Here is an 18197-nt window from a genome sequence, read left to right as displayed (position 1 = left end):
AACATTTTGAAATAAAGATTTAAATTCAAACTCAGGTTGAGTGCTACAGAAAACCTTTTCACATACTGATGATCATACTTTTAGCTCACATTTTTAATGATACAGGCATCACATTCATACATTTCACTGTTTTACAGCTCAGATTACTTTTAGGGAGTTTAAGGTTCACATTCAATAAAAAAGAAATATATATACATAAATATAAACTCCATTATTCCTGCAAAAGTACAAGTTATAGTGCTGACTCGTGTCCTGATCCCATATTCTGAGTTTCCAGGTCTTCCAAACACCACTAAGGCTACGTTCACACAGCAGGTCTTAACGCTCAATTCGGGTTATTTGCTCAGATCTGATTTTTTTGTTTGGCTGTTCACATTATGTTATGCTGATATACTTTTATCATCAAAATCTGGATAAAATATGGATGGAAGACACCCGCTATCGGATCTGTCATTATGGATTTATTGAATCCCCGTAAAAACTTCTAAAAAAAAAAAATGCTTCTAAAAGAGCTACGATGCATCGAAAACATCCCTCAAAGTTAGTAAAACTTTTCTGAATGATACAAATTTTAGTCGCGGCGACTATACCACTTTCTCTATGGCCGCACTTGGTCATTTCTTTTGGGATACTTTCAAACACGGACCGGTTACGGTACAAACAATCTAATTAGGCTCGGACAGAAGCGTCATCCCAAATACTTATTATTGGAAAACATCGGACCTGATTTAGGACCACATATGAAAGAGGCCCAGGTCGGATTTGAAAAAATCGTTTTCCATGTGATCTGTGCTGTTCACACTGTTATAAAAAAATCAGATATAATTCACATACGAGCGAAAAAAATTGGAATTGGGCCACTCATGCCTGCAGTCTGAACGTAGTCTAAGAGTCATGACAGACAGGAGAAACTACAGCGTGAAGTGAAGACACTCAGTTTTCATCCTGGAAGTCTGCACTCATCTGAGAAGAAAAGACGAGAGAAAGACGACTTCATGGATTATTCTGGCTCAGCAATGTGTCCGAAAAAAATATATAAAACACATAAAACACAGAAACAATAAGGCTTTTTTTAATGTTTTTAAAATCACATGCTATCCTGTTAAATTTTAATGCCAGTTTTTGACAACAAACTACAGTATGAATTCTTATAATTCTTTATAATTTTTATAAATTTTTATTTTTTTATTAATTAAAGTGTGATGTTTCAATGCATTTTTTGGACAACATGCTGTACTAAGACGTCATATATAGAGTATGGCCATTTTGGCCTTTTTTTCAACATGCTAAATTATGACTTCTGGGCTTTTTTTGACTTTGTATACCATGACAGGTCTCTACAGGCTATAATAAGTCATTTTCAGCCATTTTTGGGACATGTCAAAATTTGACTCTTTTCCACATACTGCAGTATTTTTTCGACATGCTAAATTATGAAGTTTTTGGCCTTTTTTTCAACATACTATGACTTTTTTTGTGCCATTATGGACCACATGCTATAGTATGACCTTTTTTTTTTTTTTTTAATGTTTTTGACATGTTATAGTATGACCTTTTTGTCTTTTTTATTGGACAACATGTTATACTTTTACTTTTTATTCTATTTTGGACATAAAAAAGTAAATGAATGGTGTGTCTGATATACAATATGTCTTAAAACGTTTCAAAATGTTTTCATATGGTATTTAAATTTACTTGTTTTTTTGTGTTTTTTTTTATGTCTAGCTTTACTAATCAGTGTAGAGCAACAGATTAAAGCTGCATCTACCTGAACGTCAAACTCTTCAAATCCAGAAATCAGATTGCAGGTCTGAAAGCAGAGAGGGAAGACAAACAAAGACAGCAAGATTTGCAGACAAACAGACAAAGAATGCACCGGAAACTTGATTTAAATAGGAAAAAAAGTTTGCAACAAAGCTCTGATGTCGCTTTAGTACATCCGTCAAAAAATATCAAAGTTTATCATGAGTGTAAAAGTACTTCATGCTGATGATGTACTGAAGCAAAAGGAGCAGCAGCTCTGATTCCACTGAAGAAAAACAAAAAAAATATTTGACTTGTCTTAAACTCACCACGGCATCGATGTCTCTGGGACTGACATACTGCGACAAAACTTTGTAGTCGTCAGGAGACATCGGCATCATGTTGTCCTGCAGTCTGGACGGATGTCTGCACAGAAGAACACAAATATTAACCCAGTTCAATCTGTTTTCTTAAAATAATATGTTGACATTTATTATAAATACTTACACTTCAGAGACAGATATGAGCTCTGTCTTCATGTAGCCGCTCTTCTCCGGACCGTTCTCCCACGTCCATGGGCTCTGGAGCTGGAAGCAGATTTGAGCGTTAAAAAAATGTAACGAAGTTTTGAATAAAAATGTGTAAATTTTTACGAGTGAAATTAGAGACAGTGCACAGTAATCAGATACATGTATTCTATTACAACAACTGTATTTATACTAGTGCAAAAATTACATTTGATGTTGTTGGAAATTAAATTTATTCTAGTGCATGTTTACATTAATACTAATCCAATAATTATATGTCTTCTAGTCCAATAATAACATTAATTATTATTAACTTTTATTATTATTATTGATAATTATTTTTTTCCAGAACAACACTTACTTTTTTATAATGCAATAATTACATTTTTTATTCCTGAGCAAAAATGTACATGTATGGTAATGCAATTATTACATATATTCTTGTGCCATAACTACATTTAATGTTATGCAAATATTTAATTTATTTTAGAGCAAAAATGTAATTTATTCTCAAGCAATAATTATATAAATTGAGGGCAAATAACAATAACAATTATTTCAATACAATATTTACATTTATTCTGATGCAATAATATATTGATTCTGGTCCAATAATTAGATTTATTCTAGTGTAATGATGAGTTTTTTCTAGTGCAAAATTGCACTATATATTTTTTTTTGTTTTACATAATATTTTAGACCCCATGATTTTGACTGTGGATTTTTGTTTGCTGAGGTTATTATGTTTCTTTATGTTTTCCTGTGTATTTTTATTGCACTGATCACAAGTTTATCGCCTAATTTTGTTGAGTGTACAAATACAATAAAAGCTTTATTAATTAAAAATCCTGCTTTCAAAATCCTGCCAAAGTAAAAGTACTTAAGTATTATCAGCAAAAATACTTAACTGTTGAATATTTGATAGTGTTTTATTTTTACAATTCATGGGATTTCAGAGTTCTGCAAATTTTCAACATTTTCTGTCTGTTTCTCTGCTTGTAAAGGAGTTAATTTGCATTATTTTGGACTAACTTTGTGGAATTCGGTGAATAGTAAAGTCCTTTTGTAAAAGGAAAGTATTGGTGACTCACTCTCAGAGGGTTTGGGGTAGTATTTCCCGAAGGCCTTGTCTTTGGGGATGTTGGGGTAGAGGAAGCGGAGCGGGTTCTCCGGGATGTTCTCGGCGGCCATCACCTTGTATGTGCGGATGATGTCGGGCAGAGAGACGGCGGTGAGCTCCTTCTTTGTGTACGGCTCCACGGAGTGGAAGAGAGGCTTGTCTGGGTTCGTAAGGAGACACACATTTTCATCAGTAATAATATATAAATAAGTAATGATGTCCCAAAATCTACCTCATCTACATGTATATCGTCTTTTTTTCATTTCTGCAAAGACAAACAGTTAAAGTGTAAAATTCCAAATAAATCATTGACATTGGATGTTTTTTTTTTTTAAAAATCCCCTTGTATTTGTCACTTCATGTTGCAGAGTTGACACGTTTTTTTCTCACCGTGGACGTCATGTTCGATCCAGGTGAAGGTGATGGCGCCCTCTTTGCTGCTCTCACTGAATCGGAGCAGGAAGGTACCGGGACACTTATCGCTCAGCAGAGCTTTCTCCCGCTCTTTGCTGAGGAAGCCCATGATGGAGCTGCAGACAGAAAACAGCGAGGGTTGGAAATTAGAAACCAGCCAAGTGCTGGTAAAATCCACAAGTGGCTGCTAGATTTGCTTCACTAACCACCGAAAAATCACAACCGAAATCTACAGAGTGGCTGGTAGATCTTAGCTATGGTGGCAGCTGGACAAAACAATTCATGTCCAAGCCTGTGCACTGTATCCCAGAGGTAATACTGTTCACTTTACTGCAGTCTGACAGCTTTCTTTACAGTTTTGCATGCAGGACAAGTCTATAAACAATGCTTTGTTTTAAATTAAAATTACCCAACAGTTTGTGCAAATTGTAAAAAGTATTTTTACTACTAACTGACGGAAAATAACTCACACACAGTCCATAGAAAATAGCAGCAGCACTCACCCGTCGTTCCAGAGGGAAAGCAGGTGTCTTTTAATCAAATCCAGGATTCCTTCAATCCACAACCAGAAGGGGAAAGCTTTCTCGTTTGCACTCTCTGCTGCTGGACAAAAAAAATTTAAAAATAAAAAGTTTAGTTTCCCAAAGATACTCAACAGAGCAGAAATACAAAAGAATAAATGCACAACTGACAGATAGTGGTGACGTTCTGATCTCCTTTTCAACCCGAAATCTCTCAGACCAGCTGCTCCTGTCTGTCCTGCGATCGAGACTAAAGAGCCGTCCACACCAAGAACAGTAAGTTTAGTTTTTAGAAAGTGGATGGCGGAGTCCACGCGACTACTTTAACAAGGAAAGTGTTGAACGATATCGTTTGGATCACTCCCAGAGCGATTTTATGAACGACAGAAATACTAACAACCAATCAGAATCTTATTTATTAGACTCCTTTAGACGTCACGTCTAACTTAAGATCCGAACAGCTAATCTGGACCAAAAAATGTCTGTTTTAATGTTGAAAAACATGTTTGAAAGCTATGCATTATTTTACTGTTTGGTTTTCTTTTTGTTTGTATTCCTGTGGATTTATTCATCAATAATTGATTTGTCTCCCTGACTGTAGCAGATTCTGGCCAGCAGATGGAGCTGCTGACTGCTGTCAGGAGAAGAAGATGACAGAAAAAAAATCACCATCTTAATATGATGATTTATTGGCAACATCATGAATTTCAAATTTAGATCCAAATCCTATGATTTTAAATGTGTTCAGTTTGGTTGTCATCAGTACATTTCTGGGACATTTTTCTATAAAAAAAAAAAAAATCAAGCTTCAGGAGTGCCAACAATGTCAGGAAAAAAAATTAAGTTATTATTATTATTATTATTATTATTATTATTATTATTATTATTATTATTATTATTTATTATTATTATTATTATTATTAGCAGCAGCAGCAGCACAGAACATTTGCTTAGTTTGATTCATTATTAAGACGACTGCAGTCAGAAATCTTTGTCTGTAGTCTGTTTCTCACCTTGCAGAATTTGATCCAGGGGATCTGCCCCTCCGGGTTCCTCTGGGCTTTCGCTCCTGCAGAGAAGCATTCAGGTTTTACATTTCTCTCCGCTGAGGTTAAAGAGTTAAACATCTGCAGCTATCAGAGGGGTTTCATACCGAGCAGTTTGTCAGCCAGCATGTTGAGCTGCTCCTGGTTCAGGCCTCGCTTGGTGACGGAGGAGAACTGCCAGCTGAGGACCTCAGACAGCTGAGACCACTTCGCCGCCGGAGGGGTGATGAAGAACTTCAGATTCTGAAGACGAGGAGAGAAAACTTCAGTAACAACAGAGTGCATGTCAAAAATACCTGAGCGACACTGGATTCATCAAAACATTAATGTGGACTTTAACCCCTTTAAAACTTTCATTTACTTGTTAAAAACATGGAGAGAAGGTGACGAGCAACTTAACACAACATGGCCAAAAAAAACAAGAAATTTATCTGAAAATATGCAAAAAAAAGATAAAGACAGAAAAAAAAGAAAAAACAAATTACACAAAAAATGACACAAAAAGGTTTCTGTAATTTGAAGGGGAAAAAAAGCATATTTCTTTCCTGTGAAATAATTTTTAATATATAGTCATAATAATTATGAATATAAATTTCTGGACATTTTCCCGACATCTCTTCTACCTTTTTTTTTAATCACCTTAAAAAAAATAAATAAATAAACAAAAATTTTTTTAGGTCAAACATACCCAACTGCTACTGGATTTATGAAAACATTATTTTGTACTTTAACCCTTTAAAACCACATTGGTTTGATTTCTTGCAAAGACATGGAGGGGAGGCAATGAGCAACTTAAAGGGACATCACCCAAAAATGATGAACGAAATAAGTAAAAAGTTTATAAGAAAATTATCTAAAAAATAAGGGGAAAAAAAAAACAAAAATTTACTTTCCGGTTTTTCTTTGTATGTGTGGTTATGTGTGGTTATGTGTGTGTGTGTGTGTGTGTGTGTGCGCTCGTGTGTGTGTGTGTGTGTGTGTGCGTGCTCACTTTGGGCTCGGTGGTCAGCATGTTGTACCAGAGGATGGAGGCCCAGCCGCTGGGCAGCTGACAGACGTTAGAGATCACCACCACAGGCAGAGACATGGCCTAAAACAACAGCATGTAAACAACAAACAACAACAAACAATAATGAACTAAAATGCAAACAAGCCCAGAGTAAAAAAAACAACAACAAGAAAACGCTTTCTGTCGTCCGGTCTCACCTCCAGTTTGATGTCGAGTCCCGACTGGTTGACCTGCAGCTCGGACTCGAAGCTGAGCGAGTGGAGCTCCTCTGTGACGATCAGAGGACCCTGAAAAAACACACACACGCACGCACGCACGCACACACGCACACACGCACACACACACACACACACACACACACAGCTGACACAAAACTACAACATACACCCATACCCCTCATACCCCTGAAGTATCCAAAAAACACTAATACTGACAAAATATTCGGACTAAATTTTCATTTTAACCTCATCGTCTGCACATTAAAAAACCTGTTTGTTGTTTTATTGTACATTTTTTTCTGAAAGGGTGCAATGAAGATGACACAGTTAAGTTAATGAGACTTCTTGAATATGCAATAATCATAAAAACACTAAAAAAATCTAATATACAAAAATCTATTTTAGCTTATATTGACGAGTCATGTAATTAATGCCAATATTAAACAACTAATATTGGCAAAAAATACATAAATTAAGTATAAAGAGATACATTTATAAAGCAGTCTAATAAAAAAAAAATAAAAGGATAATATGGAAAAAAATTAAAATAAAATAAAAATATTTAAAAATTAAACAAAGTAATTAAAAAAAATAAAAAAGGAGAGCAGGGTCACTAAGGCTCTTACCTCGTTTGTTCGGTTGCCTGCAACTTTCTGCTCTTTCAGTTGCTGCGTAAAGAACAAGAAGTTAGTGAAACTTAAAAGTTAGTAAAAGTTTCTGTTTTGTGCTCTTAAAGTAATCCAGCATATTTTTTTCCAAATTCATTCTTTTTGATAACAGTTATTACGTTTAAGTCAAGCCAACTTTATTCATAAAGCACATTTCATACAATATAAGCTCAGTGTGCTTCACACACAACAAATATGCACAAAAAAAAATTAGGGCAGAGAAGAAGACGAAAAAGAAAAGTCTTGTGTGTGGTTTTTAGTTTTAGGTCTGACTCACATGCACTTTAATTTTTTTAGAATTAAAAAGTCCAGGTTTCATTTTTTAATTTACTGAGAAATTATTCATGAGCTAAAAATCTCTCAAAACAACCACATTTAACTTCCACATTTTATTGATAAGAGTATAAAAATAAATAAAATATTCAAGAAAAGTATAAAAAATTTTACCAAATGTCTGAACTCTGCTGCCAGGCTGCCGTTCGACTCCTCCATGTTCATAACTTTGGTGTTTGTCCCCAAAATGTTGAACTTCCGAAACCTGATCAAACATCAATTAGGCAATTAATAAGAGCTGTTAACAGTAATTTATTCAATGCTATTATTATTTTTATTATTATTATTATAGTGGAAGTATCAGCATGAAACTTAAATTAAATAAAGTGAAATGTCTGTGAATGGTTTTGAGACGCACCCTTTCTTCTCCGTCACGTCTCTGAGGAACACAAGAAGATTTATTTAACCACACGTTCAAACATTAAACAACACTTTTCAACAGTAACACTACATGTTGAACGCAGCTTACTTATCAAACAGTGCTTTGACTTTGAGCTGGTAGTTAAACTCCTGCAGCTTCACCAGGAACCTGAAACGAAAAGACGCAGTGTATATCAGAGGACAAAAGGACAAAAATTCAGAAATTATGGAAAAATAAATACATTAAAAACTAATTTTACCTACATATTTATTTAGTAGGTTTTATTTTTTCGATGTTCAAAATACAACATATTCAATTTTTTTTTTTTTTAAAAAAAAAAAGGAAAATTGGAAAAAAGAGAATGAATTCCCTTTTGATTCTTACCGGAGTTTGACTGTGAATTGGACGCCTGTTTTCAGCACCAGCGGTCTCTGTGGGTGGGTGGGCATGCAGGGCTGCCTCTCTACAACCAGAGAGCTACACACACACACACACACACACACAAGTCCATTATTACATTATTATACAAAAAACTGAGCCATACAACAGGATTAATAATGACGTCACTGAACATCATTTTTAAGAAATTTGAAAATTACTTGCAAATAAGTAAAAAAGAAAAGCAGAAAATGACCTCAAACAAGTTAACATTTTTTATTTTTTTCTGAAACAGAATTTTAAATAATCAAGTAAATGAGAAATATATTTTTTCTTGACATGTTCATTTTGACATTGAGATTATTTTTTTTTCACATCGAATAACGCCCCCCCAAGCTAATTTCAAATATATTTTTTACCTCACAATTTTCCTTTGTATTCTGTTTTAGATTTTTTTTCCTGTGTGTGTTTTATTGTACAGCACTTTGTAACATTTTGAAAAGTACTATTTATATAAATTTTATTTTTTTTATCATTATTATTATTTTCTTGTCACTTTTTTTCAGTTTTTTTCTGTTTTTGAAAGAAATCAAACTAATTTTCTCAGGTTTCAGGGGTTTAAATGTATGTGGAAGGTGTCTAAAAGCAGCACAAGCAAGAAAGCTGATGTCCATCCAGGTGTGAAAGGGTTAATAACTTGTGTGTGAGGTCTCTTACTGCGAGAGGAGGTTCTTGAGGAGCTCCAGGGCTCGGGCCTCCAGGTAAGCTTTTTTCTGTGTGATGGGGTCGCTGTCGTAGGTGAACTTTTGCTCCAACTCCTGCAGCTTCTTCAGGTGCTGACGGACCTGCTGGAGACTCTCTGCTACTGCTGTGAACCTGCAGGAGGACGAGGAGACGCAGGAGGACGAGGAGACGCAGGAGGAGGAGAAGGAGGGAGAGTAATAAAGACGAGGACGTTTAATTCGGACATTGAAGGAAACGTTGAGCTGTTTTTTATTTGTTTTTGAGGCTGTTGGACGCAGGAAGTCTCACCAGTTCTGCAGCTGGTCCACGCAGGCGTTGGGCGGCCCTCCGATACAGGCGATCTGCTGCCGCTGCTTCCACTCCGGCAGCTCCTCGGAGATCAGGTCCGACAGCAGCGTCTGAGTGACGTTCAGGAGTTCGCCCAGCTGGGCCACCACGTCCTGAGGACCGGCAGAAGACATTTTTAGACATTTTAAGATGATTTAAATCAGAAAATTACACTTTCCAAAACACTCTTTGCTCTAAATCTATTCTAAAAAAATATCAAAATCCTTTTAAACTTGTGTTTAGTCCTTTAATTTCTCTAAAGCTGGAACTTTATTTATCCCAAGAGAAATCACATTTGTGCAGCACAAATTCAGAAAGAGTGAAAATATAAATAAAAGGCGCACAGATTACATACTTTACCTGCACACTCCACAGTTTCCATATATTTTCATCTACCACAGTATTATAGATTTTTTATAAATACACTTTTATTTAATCAAGAAAGTCCAACTGAGATAACATGAGTGCATAATAAAGACATAAACTATTTTAAATGCACAATATCAATCACTGTTAATGAAATAATGTTGTCTGCAGATGCTCGTCCCTTCAGACGCTAAAGTGGCGGCGAATCCTGCAGAGAAAGTTCCAGCTTTTGCAACAACTGGCGACACTGCAAAGAAACCCAAAAAAAGGAAGACGGACTTATCAGAGTCTATAATAGAGTCTGACAATAAACGAAATAAAACTCGTGTAAATAACAAGGAAGCGTCTCAGAGATGGAGAAAAAAATGTTTTTATCAGTTTCTGCAAACTGGAGTTTCCCCACCCACAATGCATTGCAGTTACGCATTTGATGCAGGAAAATTCCTCTGCGGTTTGACGGCAGCAATAAGCGAAACTCTGGTTACACCACAGAGGAAGAAGATGATGAATTAAACCACTAAATATAAAACACAGAACAGTTCATCGAGTAGCTTAGCAAAATCTTACTGCTGGATTATTTATTGAAAACGGCCATATTTATTATTACAGTTAATATTTACGTTTTGCTGTCTTGTTCAGCGTGTGTGATTTCTGTATTCTCAACATTATTTGCAAATGCAGGAAAAAAATGCCATTTTTAAAGATATCATAAAAAATAACAGCTATGATAATCATGACACAGATCGCACTCAGGAATTATTATATTATTATTGTATATAGAGAGTGATGCAGCCGAGTGTCTGTGCTGCATTAATCTGCAGGAGACGCCTTCAGCTCACAGCAGTCTGCACCAGTTTACTTTATTTAACTCATTATGAACAACTGTACAATCCCTCCATTGCACTTTAATATTCTATTTTCCTTTTTATTTTTGCATTGCTTCTTTATTTTTTTATCTCAGATTGTATTCTATTTAAACTGACATTTTTTATTCTTCCTCTAATGTTAATTGTTTTGCACCAAAACACAGACTCAAAGTCCTTGTATATGTGAATGTACTTGGCATTAAATAAAACCAGATTCTGATTTGTTCATGTGTCATTCTGATGGTTTATAGAAAGTAGTCAAGCGCTCATCCTGAAACTGGCTGTCGATCCGTGATAGTCATGCTGAAAGTGAACGAGGACAGGCGCGTTTCACTTCCCTTCGCTCTCAGAGTGCTGCGTCAGCTGTTACGCAACATTGAGGACTGAGGGGATGTGGAAGCACTAATTAAACTCAGAAAGACAACTGCAGCAGCATTTCTGATTCCTGCGAGGTCCAGTGAACGAGGGCGACTCTGGACACTGCGTTCGTCTGCTCACCTGTCGTTTGGCTTTCAGTTCGAAGCCCATCCTCCCGACCGTCAGCTTCTCTTTCTCCAGCTCCTTCGCCGTCATGCCGTTCATTTCATTCTCTGCACAAACAGGAATAAAAACAAAAGTTAGCTCCTCAAACAAGCTTTTTCTACGTCACTTCTTCATGTCCCAAAACTGAATTTCTGTCTGATTTGTGACGTCTTGTGTGACACCTCAGCACCGTCTCACCTCTGTTCCTCAGTGTGTTGACTTTGAAGTCGTACTCGTCCTGCAGATCTTCGAGGTTTTTGATGTTCTGATCCGCCACCTGAAGGTTTGACAAGAACTTGGATCCATTAGAGACACTTTGGCAGCAGAAGTAGAAACAGAAAAGTTAACAAATGAAACAATCAGACAGTTTTTGTTTGTTTCAGTTATCTGTATCCATACAACATCAAGAGGTCTGTCATCTTTAAATTAGCTAGCCTACGTCCATACATTTCCTTTTTATTTTTTATTTTTTAATACATCCCAAAAAGGTCAAGATGAACCACGATAAGGCAAAAAAAAATAAATAAATAAAATAAAATAAAATGAAACAAAATCAAATAACATGCTTGTAGCACTTCAATAAAATCAATAAACAAAAAGTTTAAATGAACAGATTTCACATAAACTGTCTGTATTCGGTGTTGTGTCTCTTTGTCCCACGGTGTCTCACCTGGACTCTGTCTTTCATCTCCTTCACTTTGTTGTCCAGCTTCTGTTTCTCCACCACCATCGCCGACACCGTCCCCTCGCCCTCCTGCTGCACAACCGAAATATTTTACTGTTGATGAGTTTATAGCGACAACATTTCCCTGAAGGAATTTCTCCTCTAAACACCAAATAAAAATGGATAAAAATGATATATTTGAAATTATTTTACAGAATAATTCTAAATATAATTAAGTTTTTCAGGTGAACAGTAATTTGAGTTTTTATTGAGCACATTTTCACATCTAACCGGGTGTTTTGTGTCATCAGTATATTTAAGCTGCGTTCAGGCGCCTTTCACATGCATCTAAACCTTTAAGAAATTGAGCAAATTGGTTTGATGTTAGAAATTAGGAAAAAAAAATACATATCGATAATAAAAAGGTAAAAATGTCATTAAAACTATATTTATAATTCTCACGTGGACTGTGACTTTCATCTCCTTCACTTTGTTGTCAAAATACATATCGATAATAAAAAGGTAAAAATGTCATTAAAACTATATTTATAATTAATACTATAAATATTTTATCTATATATTTATTGTTTTTCAGTGTTTTTAAAAAAATGTTTCTGAAAGAAATGAAGCCAAATTTCAGGTTTCAAAGGGTTAATGGACGTTCTTATTAGTCACTTAGACGCAAAAAACGTATAAAGATAGTGTACAGGTTGATAAAATGCCAAAATCATCCTTAAGAAACAGATTTGAAACAAATAAAAATAGTGTTTATGTTTGAACATTTTACTCTTTTTTGTAAAATTAAACATTTACAATTAGTGGAGGGTATTCCAGTTTCCCCCGTTATCTAAGAAAAAAGGCGTAAAAACCCTGCAGGTTTTACCTCGGTGCTCTTGGCGATGGCGAGGATCTTCTGCTCCTCCTTCAGGTTTCTGGAGATGATCATGGCCATGTGGACCGGGTCTTCCTGGAACCGATCCTGCAGAGACAAACACGGTTATAACAACGACTAACAAACCAAACAAAGATTAGAAATTCTCTGCTCCGGCTGGGTTCGCTCGTACCTGCAGGTTCCTCTTGATCTTGCGGATGTTGTGCTGCAGCAGGAAGTTGTTCTCCAGGGCGAAGCGGCTGTGCTGGTCGTCCAGCTGAGCCAGGAGGTCGTGGAAGCGGACGGTGGCCAGAGAGTCCTGGATCGCCACCGTGTCCCTGAGGAGCCAGACGACACAGTAACACTATGACACACGCAGCCAATGACTGTTTTTATTAATCAAGTTCTACAAAAAATTTAGGTCCAAAAAGTAGTCAAGTTTCAGTAATAAATAAACACAGCAAGGCAGCAAATAGGAGACGTTCGAACGAGAGAATTTTTGTTTGATAAAGAATTACAGCTCTGTAGTTTGCTAAAAATCTTATTGTTTCACGTAACTGCATTTCTACTACAACTGACACAATAATTACCAAACTTAAAGAATTAATCAGTGAACAAAAAAAAAAAAAAACGATAAAATCAAGATCTGACCATAGATTGACATTATTTTTAATTATTTTTGGGGTTTTTTGTTTCTTCTTCCGCCATCTCTTAACTGCATTTTAGTTTGTTCTTCTTACGATTTCTGTTATGTTTACATAAATACAACCTGATTTAACCCTTAGGGACTGTTTGTTGCCATTTACATGCTTTCCATTCTTAATTTTTGGATAATTGTGTGTGTGTTCATGCATGTGTCCTAAATGTAGTCCAGATTGTGTATTTGAATGTAATCTGTGAATTTGCAGCTCAGCTCCTACAATAAGTCTAAAATACACTGTGGAAACTAAATAGTTACATTCAGACTGTTCAGGTCCAAAAATGCTCCATTGAAACCCATTCAAACTGACATTTTTGATCCCACAGCCATCAGAGCAGAAAAACAGGACTTGTATTATTTCTGGGTGTCATTCTGGGCTTTTGACTGAATTTGTCATTTTGACTATTTTCCACCTGATGAGGTCATTTTGACCATATTTGGCATATGGAGGAAATACATGCTATTTCCACTAGGTGACCTGTCACAGTCAATGTAGCTGCCTGATCACTGACATATCCCAGACTGTCAGCAGCTACACTCACACACTGACATATCCCAGACTGTCAGCAGCTACACTCACACACTGACATATCCCAGACTGTCAGCAGCTACACTCACACACTGACATATCCCAGACTGTCAGCAGCTACACTCACACACTGACATATCCCAGACTGTCATCATCATGTAGTATATTGAAAATATATATTTTTTCATCTATAAATATAGTGGCATCATGACAAAAACCTGGTATTTAAAGGGTTAAAAAGAGTCTATGTGCAGAGAGGTATGAATGTGAGTATTTGACACTGCACACAAAAATAATAATTTTATAAAAGTCAATGTTGCTGTTAATCACTGTGATGGCTGTGATCATTTTAAAAAAATCTACTTAGCATGTAGTATATTCAAAGTATTTCATTTTTTGTGTTATTTGATATTTATGATTAGGACTGATGTTAGTTAAAAAAAATTAACTCAATAAAAGTAGAAAATAATAATAATATATAATAATAATTTTTCAAGCCCGTTTTGTGCACCGAGCGATACGAGTGTGTTTGATATTGAAAATAAACAACTTTAATAAAAATTGAAACATTAAAAAAAGAAATGTTAGAAGAAGATTTTAAAAAATAAAAAAGACACAAAGATCATATGTAAATGGACCCATTTTTGAGAGTTTGTCCTCTTACCAGTCGATGCTCTCGATCCACTTGCTCAGGTACTGCCGGATGTCCATGGGGAACGAGTCGTCGTACAGCTGGTCCACCTGCTCCAGGTACTTACAGTCCAGCATCTGGAGTTGGCACCACTGCGCCATCTTCTGGGGAAAAGACAGAAAACTCGAGAGTTTAAAGGTTTGTTCACTTAGAGACAAAATCTGCACTTACAGAAGAGTTTAAGGTTTGGATTAAATAAATTTATACTTCTTCCTACTCCCTTTCACGCATGTAAATAAATGCAATCTGTGGATTATTAAATTATTATGTCCTTTTTTCCCCTCTTCTTTTATAGATTATTTTCAACCATAACACATTACATAATAAACATTTTTCATAAGGATTTTTTAAAAATATGAGCTGAGAGAAATGTTTTACAGTTGACAGTTAACTTTCTGTTGGGAGTATCAATATCGCAAAATTTGTGAAACATATGGATGAAATGTGGCTGTGTGTACATGTATGTTATTACACCTTGCACAAAAACTAAATAAAAATTTGATCACAAAAAATTGTATTTTAAGTTAAAAATCTAAACAATATTATGCTACAATGTACAACAACATATGTAAATATACAGAAATAAATAAGAAATATAAACAACATGTGTATCATATGTTAAAAACCATTCAAGAGCGGTGTTTATTAGAATAAATAAAATATAGATTTATGAGTTGGCTCTAGTAAAGACAACAAATTCTCATTTTCAAACCATAAAAACTCATTAAAAATATCTATTTAACTGAGTATAATTAAATGCATTTTTTAAAATTTAAGCGATCTGTAGTCCTGCAGTTGCTGCTGTTCAGTTTTATTTATTCTTATCACATTTCTTTAATTTGGTCAAGTTTGGTTCTGCAGTGTTCCCACAGTGCAGTTTCATCTAATCCCTTTTTCAGAAACATAAGAGTAATGCAGTTATTTCACAATCGAATTTGCTTCCCACACTCTTTTCCTCAGCTTCCTAAAGCTGACTCTGTAACTGTTATGGGCTGTGTTTCTTCTTCTTTAAGTTTTTCGAAATACATTCACTGTCAACAGAAAAGTCCAAAATCTGAGGCATTAGAGGGCTCATTTGGTGAAAAAAAAACAAAAAAACAAAATGTGATTCTCGGGAACGTTCACAAGCTGAACGCTGGTAAAACTCGTCAGCCCAAAATATGATGGTACTCTGAATGATAACATTGAAATAAATAATACTGAGTGTCAACTGAAACTTGAAAATTCACTAGCCATTTGGGTGGTGGACAGAACAGTTTATTTTCCACCCTGAAAACCGATCAGTACCCTGAAAAAAAGTGCATTTGATTTATTCTTGCATTACTACACGTAACAATTAACTGCTTAATAAGACATATAAAACTGAAGATCATTGTTGCATCTAACTTTATTTTTCTACTTGTCAAAATTATCATTTTTGTATTTGTTTGGAAGATGTTTGTTTACTTTTAGAATAATTCAGTATTAAACCATTACAAAACCTAAAGTACTGAATTTTTTTCTTTCTTCAAAACAAACAATAGAAGGCTATGTTAAAAATATATTTTCATAAAATAAACTCTTTTTTGTAGTAGAACATTAAAAGATAGTATACAAACCATGAAAATAATTGTATGTAAGCCAATTTAGCCAATAAGCAAATAACACAAAACAAAAATTCATTTTTGGTCTAAATACCTGAAATTGAGACAGTTTGACAGACTTTTGGCATCTGTGAATCACTTAGTATTTGTAAAAATAAATATATATTTTTGAGTCATTTCTTAAGAAAGCTGGCAAAGGTAAGTGTGTGTTTCCATAGGTTTCGTTTTCCTCTCTGCTATCACTCTTCCTTCAGTCTAAAAATATCCTACAGCAGGAACCCACTGCTGTACCTGATCCCACCTATTCTTGATAGTTCTCGTGAACCGAAATTCCAGCAAGAAATGCGACTTTTTAAATTTCCTTCTAATTTGCCATTTATGAAAATATCATAGCACAATATATAATACTTTATCTATATGCATATTTTTCACTGAAAACTTCGGCTTACATGTTATTCATCTATTGCAACATATCAAATAAATCAAAGCATCCGGGACAGACAGTGACGAAACACCACTTAAAAACCAAAAAAAGTTGAATTTTTATTTAAATAACTGCTGCAGCGAGTATACAAGTAGAGGCTAGTATAACTGTCCTTTAGTAATTCTCAAAGGGTCTGAAAGTATCCCACAGCAGGAGTGACCCCTGAACGCACTAAATCTCACGAGTTCTCTATAACCGAATTTCGTTGTGAAATGTCACTTTTTACATCGTCATTAATAACAGAATCATAGCAAAAAAACATAATACTTATTCTAAATGAAGATTTTTCACGTAAGACTTCGGCTTATATGTGGTTCACCTGGTGTAACATATAAACTTTCACCGCGAGGCCACCTATTATTGCTAGTTTACGTAAGAAGTCCGTACAGTTATGCAACTTTTTAAGGATATCTTGTAAATTGCCATTAATACCAGCATCACAGCACAAAAAATACTACTTCGTCTAAATGTTTATTTTCCACTGGTATATTCGGCTAACATGGTATTCACCTGGTGCAACAAATTAAATGGGATTACAACATCTGGGACAGCCTGTGAGGGATTGTGTTAACCAAATTCCGTCCAAAAATGCGCTTTTTTGTGTATTATTTCAAACGTGCCATTAATAACGGCATAATGACAAAAAACATATCATTTAATCTGAATTTGTATCTCTCGCAGGTGAATTCGGCTTACGTGTTATTCACCAGATGTAACAAACGTACTCAAAATACTTAATTTGGGACATGTTTGCAGCTCATATCCAAGGTGTTGGACGTAAAGTGGTGGAAGTGGTGGGCGGTGGCAGATTCAAGAAACACCTTTTTAAAACGTTTAATTTTCAATTAAATAACTACTGTTCAGTAAAACCTATAAATAAGCGAAAAGTAGCGACATATAACGAGCTTTTGGTGCTTTTAAAGAGTCTTTTAATGTTTTCGTCTTCCTTTAGCATGCAGTTTGGATGAAGAGTATGTCAATATGAGAACACACAGCGGATTTAGGTTACATTTAATCACTGTGTGAGAAAATAAGTAATCAAACCTACCTTATATTGTCAGGAAATGTGTATAATATACGGCAGAAATGTAATTTTTTTCCTGAAAGGGCTTTTCCAAAAACTGTGCAACGGATGTGACAAGCACCCTACTTATTAGTGTACGGAAACAGTTTCAGCCAATCAGCTCTTAAGCTCCCCGAGATGTGCCCGCCCCTTTTCTTCTGACAGCCAATCAGAGCAACGACAACAGGCTGTTCCATCAGTTATGAGGTGTACCCATAATAACAATTATACACAAGATTTTTTAGTGCATATTAATCAGTATGACCGCAAAATCAAGAATAAACACCAGAAAACGTTATTTTTTTGTATATTATAAAGTTGTTAAACTATACATAAAGACTGTTTTTGTGATTCATTAGGACATCATGTAGTTTCTGGGGGAGGAAAGCCAATATAAAGAAGAGCTCACAGTGACCACGTGTTTTCTGAGAAAGAAAGTAAACTACAGT

General features: G+C 35.3%; 1 protein-coding gene across 1 annotated transcript; it reads right to left on the bottom strand.

The window, feature by feature from the left end:
* Window positions 1-582: 582 nt before the first annotated feature.
* On the bottom strand, window positions 583-17826 carry LOC121962658 (signal transducer and activator of transcription 1-alpha/beta-like). Its single transcript, XM_042512894.1, is given in 26 exon segments — window positions 583-963; window positions 1769-1810; window positions 2073-2169; window positions 2251-2309; window positions 2311-2330; window positions 3362-3550; window positions 3781-3920; window positions 4308-4399; window positions 5339-5394; window positions 5479-5614; window positions 6363-6461; window positions 6578-6667; window positions 7225-7266; window positions 7714-7804; window positions 7958-7978; window positions 8069-8128; window positions 8345-8437; window positions 9056-9214; window positions 9371-9522; window positions 11140-11231; window positions 11362-11440; window positions 11834-11920; window positions 12711-12806; window positions 12892-13036; window positions 14592-14722; window positions 17734-17826. Coding segments are annotated over 25 exon segments (2295 nt in total). The 5' UTR covers window positions 14720-14722; window positions 17734-17826; the 3' UTR covers window positions 583-933.
* Window positions 17827-18197: the final 371 nt, after the last annotated feature.

The sequence above is a fragment of the Plectropomus leopardus genome, chromosome 24 (assembly GCF_008729295.1).
Source record: "Plectropomus leopardus isolate mb chromosome 24, YSFRI_Pleo_2.0, whole genome shotgun sequence".
NCBI classification, from domain to species: Eukaryota; Metazoa; Chordata; class Actinopteri; order Perciformes; family Serranidae; genus Plectropomus; species Plectropomus leopardus.
This window is presented reverse-complemented; position numbering and strand designations above follow the sequence as displayed.